The sequence below is a fragment of the Alosa alosa genome, chromosome 5 (genome assembly GCF_017589495.1).
Source record: "Alosa alosa isolate M-15738 ecotype Scorff River chromosome 5, AALO_Geno_1.1, whole genome shotgun sequence".
NCBI lineage: Eukaryota > Metazoa > Chordata > Actinopteri > Clupeiformes > Clupeidae > Alosa > Alosa alosa.
This window is the reverse complement of record NC_063193.1, coordinates 787,310-808,764: the sequence shown is the minus strand read 5'-3', so window position 1 is coordinate 808,764 and position 21,455 is coordinate 787,310. Positions and strand designations below refer to the sequence as shown.

The following is a 21,455-nucleotide window of genomic DNA, read 5'->3' as shown; positions in this document are numbered from 1 at the left end:
TTTGAATATGGCTCCTAAAAGTAGTGCATTTATGAGTCATGGTCTGAAGATCATCTGCGTCAAGTTTCGTGAAAATCGGACAAACTTTGCCAACTTTGATGCCTTTTAGCGGTTTTTGATTAAATCCAATATGGCAGCCTGATCAATTAAGTTTACCTCATAAATTCACATCTGCGTTGAGTTCGGTCTCATCCAAGGATTCCAAATATACCTTAATGTTCAAAATGTGGTGTACCGTTCAAACGTTATGTGCATAGATGTAATAAAAAATTTGAAATGTTGGTGGCGCTAGAGCACTCAAAGTGCAGACTTGAAACTTTGATAAATTAAAGATATGACTTTTTACTGTATGGTTTAATGGCAAATTAGCGTTTTGTAATAATAATAATAATAAGAAGAAGAAGAAGAATACGTAGAATCACTATGGGTTGCCTCGCAGCTTCGCTGCTTGGCCCCCAAATATAGCTGCAAGCAGCAATGAGGGGGCCAAGCAGAAGGTTCAGCAGGCCAGATTTGCCATGTAAGTCAATGCCGTTGCATCAGACATATAGCCTTAACCCTTAAGAACGTAGGTTTTATTTAAACCAACGTACTCCACTGGGTGAGTGTTTTGGGCTGCGTCACTAGCGTTCTACACTGACATTTTATAGTCATTATTAAGTGGCCTACAATCTATGCAGTGTTAGCATGGCCTGGGGCCTAATGTACAAAGACTTGTGTGGATTTCATACTAAAACATTGCGTACGTGCAAACCTGAAAAGTAGCGTACGCACAACAAAATCCTGATGTATGAAACTGTGCGTACGCTGCATTCCACGCAGCTTTTCTTTGTACATCCCAATTAACGTGAAATTAAGCGTACATGCACGAGCATTACACTCCACCCTCTCTCCTCCCTCAATCACACTCATTTTAATATGCTAACTAGAAGGCCACTTTCGAGAGCAGACCTCCGCGAAAGACAAAATGGCCTATCCCGCAATATTAATAACAATGAAAACTAGTTTGTGGATCCATACTCGAACCTGCTCCAAAGTTTAATAATTAAAATCATCAAATTAATAATAAAAAAAAAAAGTGCGGATGCGAGATAGAAGTGTTTATCCGACGAAATGGCAAGAATCTTACGTCTTTATCATCTGTAATTAATAACAAACAAAAAACAGTAGTGGCAGAGCGTAGCACTAGCAGTGGCAGCTATAGGGTCAGAGACTGTGGCAGAATTATTGGTCTGTCTGCAAGTAGGTGACAGGGTTCGCATAACTGGGTTTGATGCATTTGAACCATTACAACACAACTGCATTAATTAAAAAAAACATTAAATGAATCGTGGTCCAAGTAGGCTACCACCATCGCCTTTTCGAGGTGGAATAAACGGTCGATCCAGGCCACATCGCCACAACATTACGATTTCTGGATCATATCCCTATATTTGCACACAAGTGTGACAACAATAATGCGAATGCTTACTCGAGGAAAGTCAAAGTATCCTATGCAGTCAATCACACTAAGGGAAATAGCTTACTTTCGAAGTGTTATCATTTTTAATAACCCACGTTTCACAATATACTGTGCAAATAAAGGCCTAGACTCGCGATCAACTAATGTTGTTGTGCTGCATTGCCTCTAAGTGTCGCCAACTGATGATACACATTGGAAATGTGCGTAGGCTCACGCCAGACATGAAGTTTCGTGGAGGACCTCACATTCTCACGCGTTCAAGTCAGCCTTCAGACATCCAAGACGCGTGGCGTGAGAAGTGACGTGACGCAGCATTTTTGCAGCATTATGCAAGCTTTGTACATGAGGCCCCTGGTCTGTTTTATTTCACGTGAATATTGCAAAGTACACACACACACATGCTTTCATCATGTGATCACATGTGTTGCATGCATGCACCTGATTACGCAAATGAAGTCGCTAGCTGACAACGTGTTACAATTGTCACGAGGATAACAGGACGCGCCAAATATCTCTGCTCTTACCTCAGACGGATGTTCAATGTCCACATCAGAGTCGTCATTAGATGTAAAATAACCCTGATCTCTTCATCAGTAAGCTGGACGCCTTTTCAAATGTGCCATGACTAATATTATCGATGAAATTGTATAGCTTCTGTAAATACTACGAATGTTTTCTGAATGAATGAACTTCGAGATGCCGGTCGCTGTAATGTTTTGCATTGACGGACTTGATGGATGCACTGCTATTGCGCAAAATAAAGCTGTGATTATAATGGGACAAGATAAAGATGGGCGCGCATTTCTTGTGCGAAGTTTTAATGTCATGAATGTAGCAAACTAGGTTTCCTGAGCCGTGCGTTACTGAAAGCTTCATAGCTCGTGAATGAACGATGTTTGTTTCCAGCATTCCGTACATTTCGCGGTCATTTTGATTTTCATCTTTTCAATGGCCATGAGATTTGACTAAACACTGAATAACATCATCATTTAATTTAGAAAAATCACTAATTTTGCTTGTTTTATTGTGCTTGGTGTAATGACTGACATTCAGAAATATGGCAATAAATGGCAGTGAAGCTAGAAACATTTGTAGCCTCCTGTAAATAATCGTCTTCCCAATACTTGCCACTTCCGTGGATTTTGTCATGTACAGTATAGCCCGACCACACAATCATAATATAAACTAGATCTGCAAAATGTGGACATAACAAAATGGTAGTGGCAAAGTGATTTGCGAGAGACCATTTTTGACTTTGAGAATGTACAATGTCAGCCCATGTTAGCCAACCAGTGGTAGCCCATTGTTAAGCAGCAATTAGAATACTTATGTAGCAACATTCCAAACACAAAAGTGTGACGGTACGCTTTTACGGATAGTTAGCGGCCGTCACACCAGTGTGACGGTACGTTCTTAAGGGTTAAGCAGTCACAGCAAGTTCCATGCCATACAACCCAAGATTGGCTGAGTTACAAGGTCAAGTTTCACATCAAAACATAACTGATTTTGTGGGGCTGAACCAGGGCTGAGTGTCGCCGCCCCCTCCCCCAGCAAGCCCACCGCCGCAACCGCCCCTGCCCATCCCACTCCGTCCCACCCTTGCACGCACACATTAGAATGAACTAGATGGAACTTGCTGTCATCAGTTTCACATCAAAAATGAAAGATTGACTGAGATATGATCACACTTGCTGTGATTTAAACACAGAGGTCAAAAATTGACGTCATAGGGTGTGTTGAACTCGGCTTGGCCCAAGGATTCCAATGATACCTCATTTTTGACAATCGGCCATACGGGTCAAAAGTTACGTGCGTGAACGCACGTCCAACTTTGGCCTGTTGGTGGCACTAGAGTGCTCTAGGTGCCATCATGAAACTTGGTGACATTAATCATGGGACTGTCCCTAATCAGTGTGCCAAATTTCAAAACTTTTCACCAGACGGTTCTATGGGCTGCCATAGACTTCCATGGCGGAATAATAATAATAATAATAGGGAAGAAAACATAGAAACACAATGAGGTCCTCGCAGCTTCGCTGCTTGGCCCCCAATAATAAGAAAAAATAGAAACACAATGGGTGCCTTCGCAGCTTCGCTGCTTGGCCCCCAATAATAGGAAAAGCTAGAAACACAATGGGTGCCTTCGCAGCTTCGCTGCTTGGCCCCCAATTACAGTGCATGAAAATGCACTGTACTGTTATTCCAAAGTCTTCTTATTACAGTGCATGAAAATGTACTGTACTGTTCTTTCTACACTTCTTATTACAGAGCATGAACATGCACTGTACTGTTCTTCCTAGGCTTCTTATTATTATTTTTCCAACCACTTTTTCGGCATCCAATTTAACTTGAACCATTTAACGTACAAACTCCGTTCAAACTTTGTAATGTAGGTCTTCTAAAGTAGCGTTTCTCAAACTATGGGCTGCACACAGGCACTGGTCCATGATGTGGAGGTCCGTGGAGTAAAATTATGCTTCGTCTCAACATTTGCTGCGCAATTGATCAAAGAACCGCGGACTGACAGAAAAAGAAAACAAACAAAAATATTTGCTAATTTGGTGTCATCAAACATAGAGGCATACAATTAAGTGTGGTGGTATGAGCGTTCATTCAATGTATGCGTGTGCACGTCTGCGCAAGAGAAACTGAAACCATCCGATAACGTTGGTAACAAAGCTCCGCTTCAACCGGTAGGAAGGCTACAAAGTAACGACATTTAATAGAACGACATGGATTCTTGCAACTTCCATAAAACACAGCAGAAACTGGATAACACACTGTTTAGCATTGAGTGTATAGTCAAATTTGAATATAACATAGCCAAAAGCTATTGTAGCCTTATTATTTGTCCTGTTAAGATTTCCAGAATAGTGATTTTTGCCTATCTGCTTTTTCTGCGATTACCATGCACAATAACTGGTATTGTGTTTCCTGAATCCTTTCAGACATTCAAATTAGATCACATTAAAAAGCATGACGTCAATTTTCTCCATTTGCTTACCAGTGTATGATGCTTGCATGGGGGAAACATCCCAAAACAATGGCATCCATATAATTGCTGTTGTTTTGAGAACTGCAGTATGCAAGCATGCAAAAGCAATGGAACTATTGTAATTATTTACATTAGTAAAGCAGTCCTCTGATGTGCATGTTAGCACTTTAAACATTGACTGCTTTGAAGTGCATGTATAGCAAACAATATTGCATAAAAATAATAACAATAAAGTGATAATGATAATTTGATGGGGAGGGGGTCGTGTAGCTTTTATACTTTTTAAAACTATTAATTAAATTAATTAAAAACTACTCAACATTTCGACTAACGACTTAATATTGGTTATTATGACATCACAATACGGCCATTAAGCAATTAGAATCCTGTGCCAGGTGGCCAGGCCACCCGCAGCAACTGCCAGTCTCAGGCTTTAAGGACAAACAGGAAGCACCATGGAACTCCTAAAACTCCTAAAAAGAGAGTGTAGGAAGACCCAAAGAAAATGGCACAATACAAACTTCAGATCCACAATGAAATCCATAAAGAGATGCTCCACACTTATAACTCTGAAATATATCTTAACTAGACACTTAGACACTTGCCTACCAATTTCTTCAAATCTGTTTTTCACCTCATAGCACCAGATGTCCTTCACATAGTAAATGTTTAATTTCTGTCTTGCACTTCTCCTATGTCCCTGAAAACAGCTGCTGTAAAGCCTAGGGATGTAACGATGCACCGTGCATTGCCTAAAAATCAATACATACATACGTACGTGTGAAAATCCCTCCGGTTACAAGTCCGAAGCGCTAACCAGTAGGCCACAGCTGCCCCTAAAGTGCCACTATAGTAGGCTATATAGATAGATCAGTGGTCCCCAAACTACGGCCCGCCACCTCATTTTGGATGGTCCCCCAAAACATGTCCGTGGTATATAGCATCTGGCCCGCATGGGAGTACGACATCGTCAAACTATAACCTCCGTAATTTCCCCCATTCATTCTCTATGGCGAGTCTTAACAGTACACATGTACTCTTTTTGTCCACTGGTGGTTGTTTTGGCGCTGTTTCGCGTTTGCCATCGAAAACTAAATGAAATGTAGGCCTACCTGCAAACAATGTAAGAGGCCTATGCTGACTGTATCAGTGCTCAAAGTATTCTACAAGTTTATCAATTAATTGTTAATAACTAACTAACTTCTATTCAAGTCATATTTCTGGGACTTTCTGGGATAATTATTTCTATTTTTTATTCACTCGTTCAAATGTTCATACAAATTCAAAGTTCTCATCAGATGAGTGAAAGTGGTCATTTCAGATGTTTTTGCCAGCACTTCATAAAACTCTCATAGTTTGAGAACTTCAAATTATTTGTAGGCTATTGCTTGTTCACAACTTGAGCTGTGTCAAAGACACAGAGTTCAGAGTTCACACATTTTGAATAAAATACACTTTTGGGACTCCCTGCTAATACTTTTGGGAATGCTATTTTTATTAGTATTTGAGCTACATTTTACACTGATATGGCATGATTGCAATATAAACACAGCTAACAATGGTATTAAATTGCAGTAGCCTATGATTAAATGTAATGGAATATTCAACTAAGGTAGACTGCTGTTGTTCACAGCACTAAGCTATTTACAGTTACTAATATACTCCGAGTCTCTGGCCCTCTCTTAGAGCCAGGCATAGTGAGCTGGCCCTCGGAAGAAAAAGTTTGGGGACCACTGAGATAGATAGATGGATTGATAGATAAATAGATAGATAGATAGTGTTACAGCAGCAATTAATAATATAAACATATACATACATACAGTATACATACATACATACAAGTTAAAAAAATAAAATAAATACAATTGGATATAGTCCCTGTTGAAAAGGTTGTAAACTACATTGTCTCTCAGTATAAGATTTTTCTATCACGGCACAAAAGGGAGTTGTTGTAAATAGTAATGGCAGTGGGCAAGAATGATTTTCAATAACGGTCCTTGTTTCAGCGAAGTTGAAGCAACCTCCAGCTGAAAACACTGTTATCTGACCAGTAGTTTGTTTAGTGGATGTGAGGTGTTGTCCATAATGTTAAGGAGCTTTTGCAACATCCTTCTCTCAACAACTTACTCTAGGGGTTCAAGTGTACTTCCAATTACAGAGCCAGCTCTTTTAATCAACTTGTTGAGTTTTTTGGTGTCATTTGCCCTGATACTGCTGCCCCAACAAATTGCTGCAAAGAAAATGGTACTAGAAACAGCAGACTGGTAAAACATGTTCAACATCCTATTGCACACATTAAAAGACCTAAGCTTCCTCAAGAAGTATAGTCTGCTCTGTCCCTTCCTGTAAACAGCCTCAGTGTTGCACTTCCAGTCCAGGGCCCAGTTTCCCGATAACGACGGAGACACGCTCTTACGAGGGTTTTCTACGATTCATCTTACGATCGTTCGTTTGGTTTTTCCGACTGTTTCCCTAACATGCTCAGAAGCGTGGAACGCAGCGTGCACTGCTCTTAAGATGCTCTTAAGGGGAGCTGTCCACGTTAATAGTTCTGAAATATCCTCTGATTTGACGGTGATGTCAGGTGACTGCACGTCACAGCTATAGGTCTACCATTTAAACTTCGGATCTACACATTAATTCACATCAATACGAAAATAGAAACACTTTGACATCTGCATGTAAGCATCCCAAGTAGGTTATATACCACACAGAGACATAAATAATTGTAATTATTTTAAGATTAGATTGTTGCACCATGCAATATTTTTTCGCGGTGTCACTTAAGAACACGTTTGAAGATAAGAAAGAAGTCGAGTAAGAAAGAGAGGAAATGTGTAGGCTTAGATTTTGATGCAGTAGGCTACAGACTACACCACATGTTGCTTTCTCTGCTTTTTACCTCATAGGCCTAATAAAATATTCACTTAGCAAAGATAATGTCAAACTATTCTGGCAACGTCTCGTTTCATAACTTGATTGCATTTTTGTCCGCTTTTCATCACATTATTATGACCATTAAATGTAGGCTATTTTGCACGCTATAATCTGATTCATCACAGTAAAACACAATAAAAAATGGGAACGTAAGATGGATTATGTATTCTAAGTTGTAATTCCTCTGTATGTCCTGTTGGTGACCTCAGTGAGAAGTACTGTTAAGACGCTCTTAGCCGGTAACGAGTACTCTGGAGCACTAGTAGATCTACGAGTGTTTTCACGACACTCTTAAGCTACAATGGTTTCGGGAAACAGTCGGCAAATCTTAAGACGTTTGTAAGAGGGACTTTACGACGCTCTTAGGCTTAAGATGCTTTCGGGGAACTGGGCCCAGTTTGTTATCCAGATGTGCACCCAGATATTTAAATATATAAGTACCTTACGCCCTCTCCTTGTCCCTGTCTCTCTCCCTCAATGGACACACAGCAGGTACATTTTATCTAAACATTCACAATCGTGCAAGCAAGGACTGTTGTTGCTAAATTGCTATTAAATCCGGTTAGCTTTATTAGCACAATGTGCAAATTTGTTCAAAACTGTTGCGTTCAAGTTGACTGCTAAGTTCTTCCCAGCAAACAAATGACGTTGCAGCGATGTTGTCAGAAAGTGGTCATTTGGTCACCGCGACATTACCTTCTGGTCACGTCTTTACAGCGTTGCAACAACGTTGTACAGAGTTTGGTACCGCAAGTTTATTCACCTTTAATGTACAATTCACTTGTGCTGTGCTTCACTGGCATCCGTGAACCACCCGGTTGCAGTTAGCCCCGATCTTCCACCATTCCAAGTTGGAGAGTGAACTAGCACCAGGAATAGAAGGAAACCGAGTGAACTAGCAACAGAAATAGAAGGAAAAAAATAGACCGTTTTAGATTTTTTTTAAAACTTAACAAGCAGGCTACTTACAAGTGGAACTTTAGCATTATAGAATATATATAATAATGCTGAGTTTACTGTCATATTGCCAGGCTGAAGATGCTGTTGGCATAACATTCATTTTGCAAGGTGTTTAGCTGTGTGGAAGAAATATTACAATAAACTAGAAATGCAATTCCAAGGAATTACCAGTGCATGAAAATGCTTAAGTTGTGATGTAAAATATCATGTATAGTTAAAACAGATAATACAGAGATGGTTACTACGGTGATGCTAGGATAGACATGGTGGTTGCATAGCTTAATAAAAGTTGATAAAAGTTGAAAGTAGACTGTTTAAAAGCTGAATGTAGATAGTTTAAAAGTTGTTGATAGACAGTAGATAGTTTAAAAGTCGTTGATAGACAGCTAGTTTAATAGGTAGTTTAATGATAGTTTAAAAGTAGACCAGTTAAAAGTTGAAGGTAAATAGTTTAAAAGTTGTTGACAGACTGGAAGTTTAATGAATGTTGATATTCAAATAGTTTAATGGCTGTGTATAGGTAGATATTTGACGATAACTGAAAGTTGGAATGGCTCTGATGTTTGCTAGCAGTTATTTATAGTATATATACAGTAGTTATAGATTTTTAACTATGCTAACCAATGCTACTTAGCTAATGTTTTATAGCAGTGTTAGCAATGCTAACATGCTAACCATGCTATTTAGCTAACTTAGCTAACGTTTTCTAGTAGTTTTGATAAACATGCTAACTATGCTAGCAATGCTAACATGCTAACTATGTTAACCATGTGACTTAGCTAACCTAGCTTATCATTTTAGTAGTTATGCTAACTATGCTTACTAGCATGCTAACAATGCTAACATGCTAACTATACTAACCATGTGACTTAGCTAACCTAGCTAATCATTTTAGTAGTTATGCTAACTAGCATGTTAACAATGCTAACATGCTAACTATGCTAACCATGTGATTTAGTTAACCTAGCTAATCATTTTTAGTAGTTATGATAACTATGCTAACTAGCATGCTAACAATGCTAACATGCTAACTATGCTAACATGTTACTTAGCTAACTTAGCTAATCATTTCTAGCATGCTAACAATGTTAACATGTTAACTATGTTAACCATGTTACTTAGCTAACTTAGCTAATCATTTTTAGCAGTTTTGTTAAAAATGCTAACTATGCTAACTAGCTACAGTGGGTAGGAGTCATAGTTGATGACAAGTAACAGTTACAATGGCTGAACGGTTAAAAAGTTCAGTAGTTTAAAGGGTTAAATTGTTTAACAGTGAAATGTTGTAGTGAGGACTTTTATTTTGAAACAGTTTTTGGCAGAGGAAGCAGTTGAACAGGATGTGTAGTCTTAATAGGGCCAGTTTGTATGCTTAAAGCCTGAGACTGGCAGTTGATCCAGGTGGCCTGAACACCTGCCATAGGATTCTAATTGCTTAACAGCCGTATTATGATGTCACAATCGGCAATGTTAAGTCTATGGGGATTTTTCTTTCATAGTTTAAAAAGTATAAAAGTTTCAAAGTTGAAAAGACATAGCAGCTTGGTCTGTTTGAAGACCTATGTTACAAAGTTTGAATGAAGTTTCTAAGTTAAACTGTTCAAGAGAAATAGCGTACGGAAAAAGTGGTAAGCGGAATAATAATAATAAGTTGTTGCCTAGGAAGAACAGTACAGTACATTTTCATGCACTGTAATAAGTTGTTGTTGTTGCCTTGGAAGAACAGTACAGTGCATTTTCATGTACTGTAATAAATATCCGATACTCCATTACGTAGCGTCTCATGATATTCTGAGAGCTGTTCGCCCAAACAGTTTTGCTGCCAAACGAACGGTTTATGAAAGTTGATGACTCGGAGTTAACTTATATCGGTTATGTAACATTAAATGTCAACCCAATTTAGCTCGTAAACTTCAACGTTAGCCAGCAACACATTCATCTTCAGCATTTTGACAGTAACGTTAACAGTTACAAGGAAATATGTTATGTAAATCATGCAAATATAATAAGCCTTACTGAGAACTAAGGCAATTATGTATGAGACTGCAGAGTAAACGTTCGTTTTTGACCAACAAAGATGATGGCATATTCATTTATAGGCTACCTTATTTATAAGTTAGGCTGTTTGTGGGGCAGCCGTGGCCTACTGGTTAGCGCTTCGGACTTCGCTAACCGGAGGGTTGCCGGTTTGAACCCAGACCAGTAGGCACGGCTGAAGTGCCCTTGAGCAAGGCACCTAACCCCTCACTGCTCCCCGAGCGCCGCTGTTGTTGCAGGCAGCTCACTGCACTGGGATCAGTGTGTGCTTCACCTCACTGTGTGCCCATAAGAGGTATTTCTCTTTGTATCTAAGATAATGTATTTTTGCTAAAAGAAGGAGAGCGCCCATAAGACGGATTTCTATAAGTTATAAACTAATGCCTTCTTGCTATAAAAAAGAGAAGGGTAACATTAAATTAAATGCTCATAAAGGCTATTTCTATCTGTCTCAAAGTGAACAAAAATTAAAGCCTGCTCTCTCTCCCCCGAAAGGGCTCTATCTTTTTATACTTCCTTTGGGTAACACTTTACGGTAAGGGTACCCTTACCGTAAAGTGTTACGCTGTTGACTAGAAGCAATTTCTTTTTGAAAGCTACCTTAATCTGGGCCTCCCGTCCCCTTGAGGTGAAAATAAAACTTGACTTTGGCCTGAACACTTGTGGGTAGTATCAGATTAAAGTTCTTACATTCTGTTTTTGGAGACAGACAAAGTTTGTACAACCTGTTTTTTGGCAAACTAGTCTGTCAGCACACAACTTCAAACAGTATCATGCACATTTGTATTCATTGTTTCAGCAAGCATTTTCAAGCAGTCTATTCTTGAGCATTATAAAAACATCAGAAAGATTTGCTTTTTATTTAATCATGGTCCATTTTGTTGCTTCTTTCTACACTACTTTGCCTACACTTGCCTACAAACTGACAATAAACAGCAATCAGTAGTCAGGAAACAATGTATGTCTACCTTTGCTGTAAATAAATGTATGTGCGTTCCTACTACCATTTACCACAGCCACTTTCGATTTTGAAACTAGAGATGCACCAATTGCAATTGCGTTATTTTCTATCTTTTCTTTAATAGAACATGTTAACATAGAAATTTAATCAAGTTATCAGTAATGGAATGGCTGTTCAAAACAATGGAACAGGTGAACAGACAGATTCTTCTTCAAGTCTTACTTCAGCTGCAGTATCAAACTATAACAGAGACTTTCTAATGATGAAACACGGCACTCAAAGAATCTCCCATAGAAATGTATGGGGTTAGTTTGTAACGCAAACATGGAAGTCGTGTACACATGTTCCACCCCTTCCGCCGCCAAAAGTTAACATGTGAATACATTGTGCCAATCATGTGTTGTGATCTCGCAGCTGGAGCGAGGTTGGTGTGTCGCGATTCGTGAAGCCTTGCGCACACACAGTTCTGCCCGAAATAGATGCCTGATAAGTGCCCAAAAAGCGTTACAATATGGCCGCCAAGTGGAGGGACTTGCCTAAAAGGACTTTATGCTTCCCAGTATGGGACATTCATTTCACACGCTAACTAATGCACTGTGTTATGGAACAACCATTTGTTTTCTTCTCACATTCAATATGTTATCTGATTATCAATTTTCATGATACATTTGAACAAGCAGCTATGGAACATATTTTCATATGCGTTGATGCATTTATGGGAGGGTGAGGGAAAATGTAGGGTCTGGGCACTCACCGTTCGCAGTGCTCAGTCCGAGGGGCGGGATAATCAGTTGTCTTTCAAATTCCCTCTGCACGCAATAGGATATTTGTTTTCAAGTAGCAGGGAATTCAAGCCACACCGTTGCAACTCTGCCATCAATCATTATGTTAAGCCCACGAAACGACTCTATACACGATTTCAATGCCCTGATTAAGTTTCGATTTCTGGAGCTCACAAGCCAACGGAGAGTTGCTAGACTAGCCCTTACATTTGCTGCCGCTAGGGGCGCGTCTAGATTTCTAGGCTAGGGAAAAGTGGGAGTATCACACAAACACAGGGGAGGAGAAATGCTAATAGCAATTGATCAGGTACTCCGACTTATGTATGAAAACGTCCGCCTTTTAAAGCAGGTGTAATCCAAATTCCGGTTAAATGCGTCAATTACTGTATAGAAACTTTCAGAGACAGCTAAATCAGTATTCAGAGCATGAGTTTTCTTCATTGTAGGCTACTACTGCATATCAAAAGCAACTTTAACTTTTGTTTGCCTTCCTAATAGGCTATCTTATGTTAACTTTCACAACATCCAATTCCCAATCTGCTAGACTAGGGTATTAAGTCATATACTGTAGCCCTAGTCTACGTGCAGTAAATAGTATTATTTTAAGTGGAATAGAAATACTAGGCCTACTCTGTATGTCGCTGCTTGTTGACATCTTGTTATCATATTATCGCTTAACTTCGATTCTTTTAATGTCACAATCGGTTAACCCTTTAAGAGCCAGGGTTTAAAAACAACAACAACATTGGATTTTTACATCAAAATTTCAAAAGGCCATGGCTTGAAAGTGGTCAGAGATAAAGTCCAACTGTAAATGTGAAAGTCATGAGTATGAACAAAAGTTTATGAAGGAGGTACATTTACTCATCTAATTGGCATATGATGTCACTGGATCACAACCACTTAGAATTATGCCATATCAGTAAATAACAGGATATTGAACATATTTATGCAGTTTTACTTTCTTTTTTTGTAATTTCACCCACATAACAAATGAACAGGAAAACAGTCACATGTTAACCAACAATAGTGAACTACTACTATAATATAACCACAAACGACTACATCCACATCTATGGATGAGGTGCCCTTGTGCAAGGCACCTTACCCCTAACTGCTCTCTAATGTTGCCATACTCCATTACATAATTCATTCTGAATATGTTTTACAGGATTTTAAGATTGGTGCTGGGTATTTCTCTCACTTACTGTATGGTATCATTAACATATCCATTCTCTCCATTAAATGCAGGCCACTCAAAAGACTTGCTTCTATCAAATGCTTTTCCAGACCAAAGGGGGGTATCTGTGCAAGGGCCCAAAGGAGCAGTAGGTATGTAGTTTTATAGATATAGCTTCTTTATGCATATTCATTTCCATTGTTTTGCATGTTTCACTACATGAAGAGTAGACATCCTTTTTCTCTTTAAAAATGATAGAATGGATGAATGGAGTATTTTACCTTGTCTGAGAAGGAATGCAACCTCGATCTGTCAAACACATGCTCAGATGCTATTTTATAGAGCCCATTAACAACCCTATAATTAGCCTATAGGGAATAAAATGACCCATTTAAGCAGATATCTATAAGCATAATTAAGTGAGCCAAAGGCCACTTGCAGCAGGCTCCAGCAACTTCCACCTGAATCTCTAACTGGAAATGAGTCACAGTCTATGTTTTTCAGTCATTTCAAAGTCTGAGATTTGCATATGAAAGAGGAAACAACTTTGTTTCCGGTTCATGGTAAATTTGCGACCATGCACAGACCTATCATTATTCAACCAATCCAAGGTACAAACGGTTTTCCATTTTATGGATGTTAGACCAAAAGTAGGCTATTAACTCATTGAGTGCCAAAAACGTAATATTACATTTTTCCTTCCATGCGTTGAGTGCCAAAAACGTAATATTACGCTTTTAGCTTTTTTTTTAATTACGAAACTAGACACTCTAACACACCTTATATGTGATTTTGGGAACTCTGTGATGAATGGAAATGAAATATATGACGATCGAAAACTCATGAAAACGCACAATCTGGACATTTTATCATAACTCGGTTGCCGCTGATGGGTTGAATCAGTGACGCATGCACGTTAGGTCAAAACCAGGCCATTTTCGTGGGTCTATCACTAGGTGGCAGTCTCGCTAGGTCTCGCTCATCACTTCCCGGAAAGTTTACAGGCAACACTTCCTATTTCATGAAAGATGATATCTCCATTTCTAGAAAAAAACAGTGATTTTGATGAACACTAGCCACTGTTTAGCTTGGGATTTCTCAAGAACAGAGGCGTGTAGAAATACATGGTTTGCACCCACCGAGAGCTTAAAGTCTCACCTTTTAATCAAGCTATTGTATGTGTTCATAGCTATAACACAGAATATGCTGTGGCTGTACAAAAATCATCAACAATGGTCTAGATTGCTGGCACTCTAGGACAAAGCTTCCGAAAACAGCTTGGCATTCAATTAGTTAAAAGTCCTGAACTATTGCAATTGTTATGTATGTTGACAAATCAAATTCTTTATTATTATAGCCTGGGTTAGAGGTCTGCGTGGGACTGAAAAAGTTTTTCAGTCCCGTGCCCGCCCGCTCCCGCAATATTCTGTCCCGCTCCCACCCGCTCCTAGCCTAGAAATCTAGACGCGCGCTATTACAGTTGCTGTCAGGGCTAGTCTAGCAACTCTCCGTTGGCTTGTGAGCTCCAGAAATCGAAACTTAATCAGGCCAATGAAATCGTGTATAGAGTCGTTAGGTGGGCTTAACATAATGATTGATGGCAGAGTTGCAACGGTTTGGCTTGAATTCCCTGCTACTTGAAAACAAATAAGATGGATGTTGCTGCTGGCTTAACAGTGTGACACGAAGTTAAGCTTTTATTAAGTTGGCAAACATTTGAACTAGCCAACTAGCTCCGCTGGTTGGAAACGCATGGGACTCATAGCGCTGCCGCTGTCCTATTGCGTGCAGAGGGAATTTGAAAGACAACTGATTATCCCGCCCCTCGGACTGAGCACTGCGAATGGTGAGTACCCAGACCCTACATTTTAATGTGGGTCTGGCTCGTCAGGCTAACCCGCTCCTGCATTAATGTGTCATTCTTAGTACTGCCCGCATCTGTAACATCATGTCCCGCTCCCGCCCGCTAAAGCCCGCATGCAGGAGGGATAGCATATTCAGTTTTTCTTTCTGTCTGACGAAAGGAGCACACACACCTGAGAAAGACTCCAGATCTCTGATTTTAAGTTTCTTGGTTCTGAGTGCTAACAACTGAAGTAGGCCTAGTCTGGTGCCCTCTTCCTCGGTCATGCTTCCGATTTCGAGTTTTGACAATGAGCAGCAGGAACAAATTGAACCCACGTAAACGACAATATAGGCTATAGGCCTACTATCTGTCAGTTATGCTTAAACCCCGATTTTTAATGCTGCCTAACAGAACATCCAGCTGAACTATTAGTTATGAACACTACTTTAATCATTTCCATATTTCATTTTACGTACATATTTAATTTGCGTGAGTGCAGTGAATCATTGGTTTGTCCCGCACCCGCGAATGCACCTCTCTCATCCCGCCCGCTCCCGCAAAGAGCTTTCAAAAGTTGTCCCGCGCCGCACTCTTTTGCGTCGGCACCCGCGGGTGTTAATTTAAAAACGGTGTAGCCTATGCATGATCAGGGGTGCAAACGACATGCTTTTCGGCACCTACTAGAGGAACTAAAGCAGCGTTTCTCATATGGGCCTGCTGGTCAAATGCCCAGTGCTTCTGTCACTCATCTGATAATATTTGATCATGTTGCAAATGAGCAGAAGATGTAGCCATCACTCTGATAGCAGCTAAGAAAATATACACTCACTCCGTTGAGAGGCAACTCTCTCAGTTCGCACTAGGCGACTTATCTTACCTACGCAGTAGATATACTTCAGCTGGAAGTTTTAATACGCAACTGTGGACTTGATTAGTGTCTAAGTTTTCGTTCGGCTGACACTGGTGCTGCCATCTGACTGTGATCATCCAGAACCGTACAATAATAAAATTATTCCACCTATGAGCCATAGTAACCAACAACATTTTTAATGTAACCTAGGCCTAGTTAAGCTGGGAGAACCCAGCCTGATCTGCCGGCGGTTTCTTTTCTTTTTTCTTTTTCGCCGTGCAGCTCAATGTTCAATCGTAAAAGATTGAGCTTGGTCTGGTGAAAGCCAGACTAAGGCCTAGTATCTATTCCAATGTTATGTGGGAATTGCAAAAAAATGAGTGAAAACTATTATTTACTTTAACCACACAAGAGTGTGTGTCATTTATTAAAATGGTAGAAAAACTTGAATTAAAGACGGCGCTGTCGATCAACAAAAACAGCATGGATTTAAAAAGTAATTTAAAGTCCCAGACATTTAAAGGGACAACGATCACTCAAGACATAGGCCTTCACCACAACTGAGTGATGAACAAGAAATACTTTGAATAGCTTACAAAACACTGCATTTAGATGACAACTTCATGTAAAACCATGTTAATATAGTTAAAGTGTAACTCTCGCCAAAGTGTAACTCTCGCCAAAATGCAACCTAGGGTCTTTTTGTGAAAGTACCCGAGAACCGGAAGCTCCACTTGACCGTATTGTCGTTTTCTGGTCAAATGGCCTGGGAATGGGAGAAAAAAAAGCTGACCGAAAAAAGAAGAATGGGTTCGCTGGCCAGTTCTTCTTCTTCAATGAGTTATTTCGTGCTGCCACTAATGACTAATTTTCTAACGACTAATCTTTTGACTCACAAAACCTGTAGGCCGTCACGACCAAGTCCTTTTTCAAGTTTCCAAAAAGGAAGTAAAGTAATATCTCAGCAAAGCGTTCACGTATCAAAACCAAACTCAATACATGGGGTCAGGACCCAATAAGGAGGATGCTCAATAAATTTGATGACTTTTCACCTATAGGTGGCGCTATAATAAGCAAAATTACGTTTTGGCCTGTAACGGGTGATGTGTTTGGAATTAGTGGTGTCTGTTAAAACTGTGGGAAGTCCTAAATCCGACAGATGTGAATTTGTGACGTCAACATAATTGATCCGGCTGCCATATTGGATTTAATCAAAAACCCTTAAGTTTTCACAGGTGACAAAGTTTATCCAATTGTCACGAAACTTGACGCAGATGATAGTCATACCATGATTCACAAACATATTGCTTTTTGGACCTATATTCAAAACCCGTTTCCTGTGACGACCAATCAAGTTTGGCGGCAAAGCCTCCAAACAGGAAGTGAAGTGATATCTCAGCAAGGCTTTCACTTATCAAAACCAAACTCGGTATATGGACTCACGAGCCAATTAGGAAAATTTGGTACATTTTGACCACTGTGTGGTACTATAATCACAGGAAGTATAGTCATATTTGCTTTGACATAAAAAAAAAACAAAGTCAGTACATGGGGTCAGGACCCAATAAGGAGGAGGCTCAATAAATTTAATGACCTTTGACCACTAGGGGGGCGCTCTAATCATAGGAAGTGGGCTAATATTTCAGCAATGCTTTCACGTATCGAAAACCAAACTTAGTATATGGACTTGGGACCTTATCCTGAGGACACAAAATAAATTTGGTGACTTTCAACCACTAGGGCGGCGATAGAGTAACAGAAGTTTAGGTCATATCTCGGCAATGCTTTCATGTATCAAAACCAAACTTGGTTCATGGACTCGAGACCACATCCTGAGGACACACAATAATGTTAGCAACCTTTCACCACTAGGGGTGCTATAATTTGCAAAACTTTCTTGTATCGACACCAAATTTGGTACATGGACTCCAGGGTTGTGCACAATTCGAATTGCAATTCTGCTTCCTGTTTGCTACCTCAATTGAAATGCAAGTGAAATTCAAGAATTGAATTCAAATTTAAGAGCCAGTTTCAATTCAATTCTGGAATTTTGCACAAGCCTGATGGACTCGGGACCACATCCTGAAGTTGCTCAATATATTTAGTGACCTTTGAACACTAGGGGCGCTATTATCAACACTTTCTTGTATTGACACCAAACTTGATATGTGGACTCGTGACTACAACCTGAGGACGTACAATACATTTGGTGATGTTTGAGGTGTGCGTATGTGTGGGGAGCTATTGGGGTGTGTGGGGGAGTAAGTTTATCTGTGTATATGTGTGTGTGTGGGACAGGGGGGGGGTGGTAATTGGGTGTGTGTATAATGTAGCAACATTGGGTTGCCATGACAACTCCTGCTCAACTGCTTGGCCCCCTCATTGCTGCTTGCAGCTATATTTATTTAAATGTATTTGTCATGTCTTGATGTCATGGGCACGCTGGCGACTATGCCGCTCCATCCGGCATCTTTTGTCTTGTTGTTATGTGTCTTGTTTGTGGAGCGCTTTGGGTTGCACTCTGTGCATGTTAAATGCGCTTTAAAAATAAAACTCACTTGACTTGACTGTTTTAAGTTGGATTACATTATTGGAGCAAAACGTCATACCCAGCATTATTTCTGCCTGTTGAGCGCATTGCTGGGAGTTGTGTGGTTAATATATTCACTGTTCATTTAAGACCAAAGAAGACCAAAGAAAAGGTCACTGTAGTCATTCCACTATGCACTTTGGTTGAGCTCTAGGAGACTGTGATATTTGCATGGAATGCACCTGTGAGGGATCAAGCAGTCGGCATGGGACGCAGAGGCAAAAGGTTGATCAAAAAGAGAATTTATTTCTCAAAATTAATCTGACAAAATAACATAGAGGTTCTGGGCCCAAAATAAGGGAACTTAAACAGAACTAAACTTAAGCAAACAAAGCACAAGATACCCTAACCACTGTCTCTCACACTGTGACAAAGGGCAAACTTAAATACTAGTGACCAAACCCATAATTAACACAAAGGGGAAATGACTAAATCAATTAAGACTGTGAGATAATAAAACCATTTCAAAGAAACCCAAATAATTCTATGTGACGAAATAAACTATATTAAATGAAATAAATAAAGAAATACAGAATTATGTAATACAAAACAAGACACAGAAAATCCCAAATCCCAACTAAACTTCCCCATGACTAGACTAGAAGGTGGACTTGGCTGGAGTGCTCTTAAGACAGCGGAACATTTGGCTCCGTCTTGACAACCCAATGTTCCACCCGGAGACAACATCGCGACACACCCGGCAAGTTGGCCAGACTCGGTCCAGGAATGGTGTGGTCATGGTAAAGCAAACAAACATAAATTAATGCAATGATACTTAATGAAAGTGATAACGTAAATAATACTTAACAAAACATAATCAACCAAATGCGTGCACTCATTTTAGCGACCATGTAATGTTAAGAATTTAAATAAAGTTTGAATATGTAACGAAATCAAATGTGTCGGTTTTAACTGTTTTAACGTGGGCATGTTTGGATGTTTTTGTGATGTAGATGTTGAGATGTTATGTAGTGTATGTATGCATAATGCAATAATATAAATGCATAAATGTACAAACTTATGTGGAAACAAAAGAAACGTGAGTGAGTGCAACGGGGAGGGGTTACCGACAGGTAGGCTACTAGCGTGAGTGTGAGGATGCGGCTGCGTCCATCACAGCACCTATTAACCTTTGTGACAAAGCCTCATTAAAACTAATTGTTGAAATAAAAAGTTTTGTGTATCTTTTTTACATAACATTGGCCATTGCTTATGACATATACTTTCATTAAATAAAGTGTTTTTGGTGTTGCCTGCAAATTGCCGTGTGCAGTCCTAAACCTGAACTTCCATGACAATCTACAGTGGCGCTTACTGACGAAAATCCCACTTTTCATGCAGTGACATACGCCGACCACGACTCCATCTTCGGGACGGATTCCCGACTATGCTCCCTATCAAAGCCATATTGTCTAACTTATATTGTTTTATCCTCATAGCCAATTTTTCTGTGGTGTATTTCAGTAAATAACACAGTACAGTCAGCACTCTTGCTGCATGTTCGCTCTTTACAGGGCTCAAGTAGGAACCTGAATACAGATATACCAGCATTCCCTAGTTAGCCGGAGATGATTGGTCTACAGCACAACCAAATTACCAAAATACCAAAACTCAATAGTACATCACACTACACAAACAATGTGCATATTTAACAGGCTAAACATATAATCTACACTCAAAACAGCAGTTAGGCTTATGTCATTTTGATCTGTAAAATATCACATACAGTACAGCCATGCTCACATCCACATTATTGAATGCTTAGCTGGAATTATATTTTTTCCTATCATCCTATTCATAAAGCAGGCCTACCTGTGGGCATGTAATTGGGCAACAGATTTTCTACAGGAATACAGTAGCATATTTAAAGGGGCACTGCACTAGTTTCAGTGTAAAGTCAGCAAGTGGAAAGTGGCATATGTTTTTGAAAGGGGGAGAGCTTGTGTCCGGTGTTATGTCTCCCTATGCATTCTATTCTACATTTAATGTGAGGTAAATTATTTTGCTTTGGTTTTTGGTTTTGGAAGATGATTCCACTTGAACAACCTCTAGTTAATATTGTGAATTATATAATGCAGTGGTTCTCAAACATTTCACAATGAGTACCACCTCAGAAAACAATTGGCTCTCCAAGTACCACCATTATGACGGGCATTAAAATACAGTAGTGTAGTCCAATTTCACAACATTGTGTTAATTTTTTTTTTTTTCAAGTAAGACAAAACATAATTTAAATTTAACTTCAGTGATTGTGTGGTTATGGATTTTGTATTATATATATTTTGATACCACAGTTTGAGAACCACTGATCTAATGGATTTCTACATTGACTGCTGTGCTTCTTTCTGTTGATACTGTTCATCTGACTTTTGATGATTAATGGCTGCCTGTCTACTGCTTTAGGTCCTCCAGGACCAGTTGGCCCAATGGGACCTCCTGGAAAAATTGGACAGATTGTAAGTAACTTAGTAAAAAGTGCACACAAGTAAACAACACACTCATTTAATACAAAGAGGAAAGCCCTTTAGGAATTTTGATTTATGAGTGGTTGAGGAAACTGGGCTAGGCATCTAACATACTATTTTTTTTGTATAATGCACATTTTTCCTCAGTTTTTTAAATCTAATATTAGGAATGCATATTATCAGTGGTGGATCCTCATATGAGTGGGGGAGCGGGGAATAGGGCATAACTAACGCAGTTAGTGGGCTAAAGTCACCCACACCACAAATTGCCAGAAAAGCACTTTTCATTCATTCAAAGCACTTTTCAACATTGTGAATAGGGTTGTAGTTTCACATGATATTTTTCTGGATTGTGTGAAATTCTTAAAGGGACACTTCACCCATTTGCAT

At 39.5% G+C, this 21,455-nt stretch overlaps 1 protein-coding gene across 8 annotated transcripts in view; it reads left to right on the top strand.

The window, feature by feature from the left end:
* The window catches only part of emid1 (EMI domain containing 1), a 113,427-nt gene that overhangs the window by 62,700 nt on the left and 29,272 nt on the right, over window positions 1-21,455 (top strand). For 7 of the 8 annotated variants that reach the window (XM_048244060.1, XM_048244059.1, XM_048244057.1 and 4 more), the window contains 2 exons: window positions 13,386-13,466; window positions 21,004-21,056. In XM_048244060.1, the coding sequence (XP_048100017.1) occupies window positions 13,386-13,466; window positions 21,004-21,056 (134 nt within the window). The remainder of the gene's footprint in view (window positions 1-13,385; window positions 13,467-21,003; window positions 21,057-21,455) is intronic. The other variant, XM_048244061.1, reaches the window with a different exon arrangement.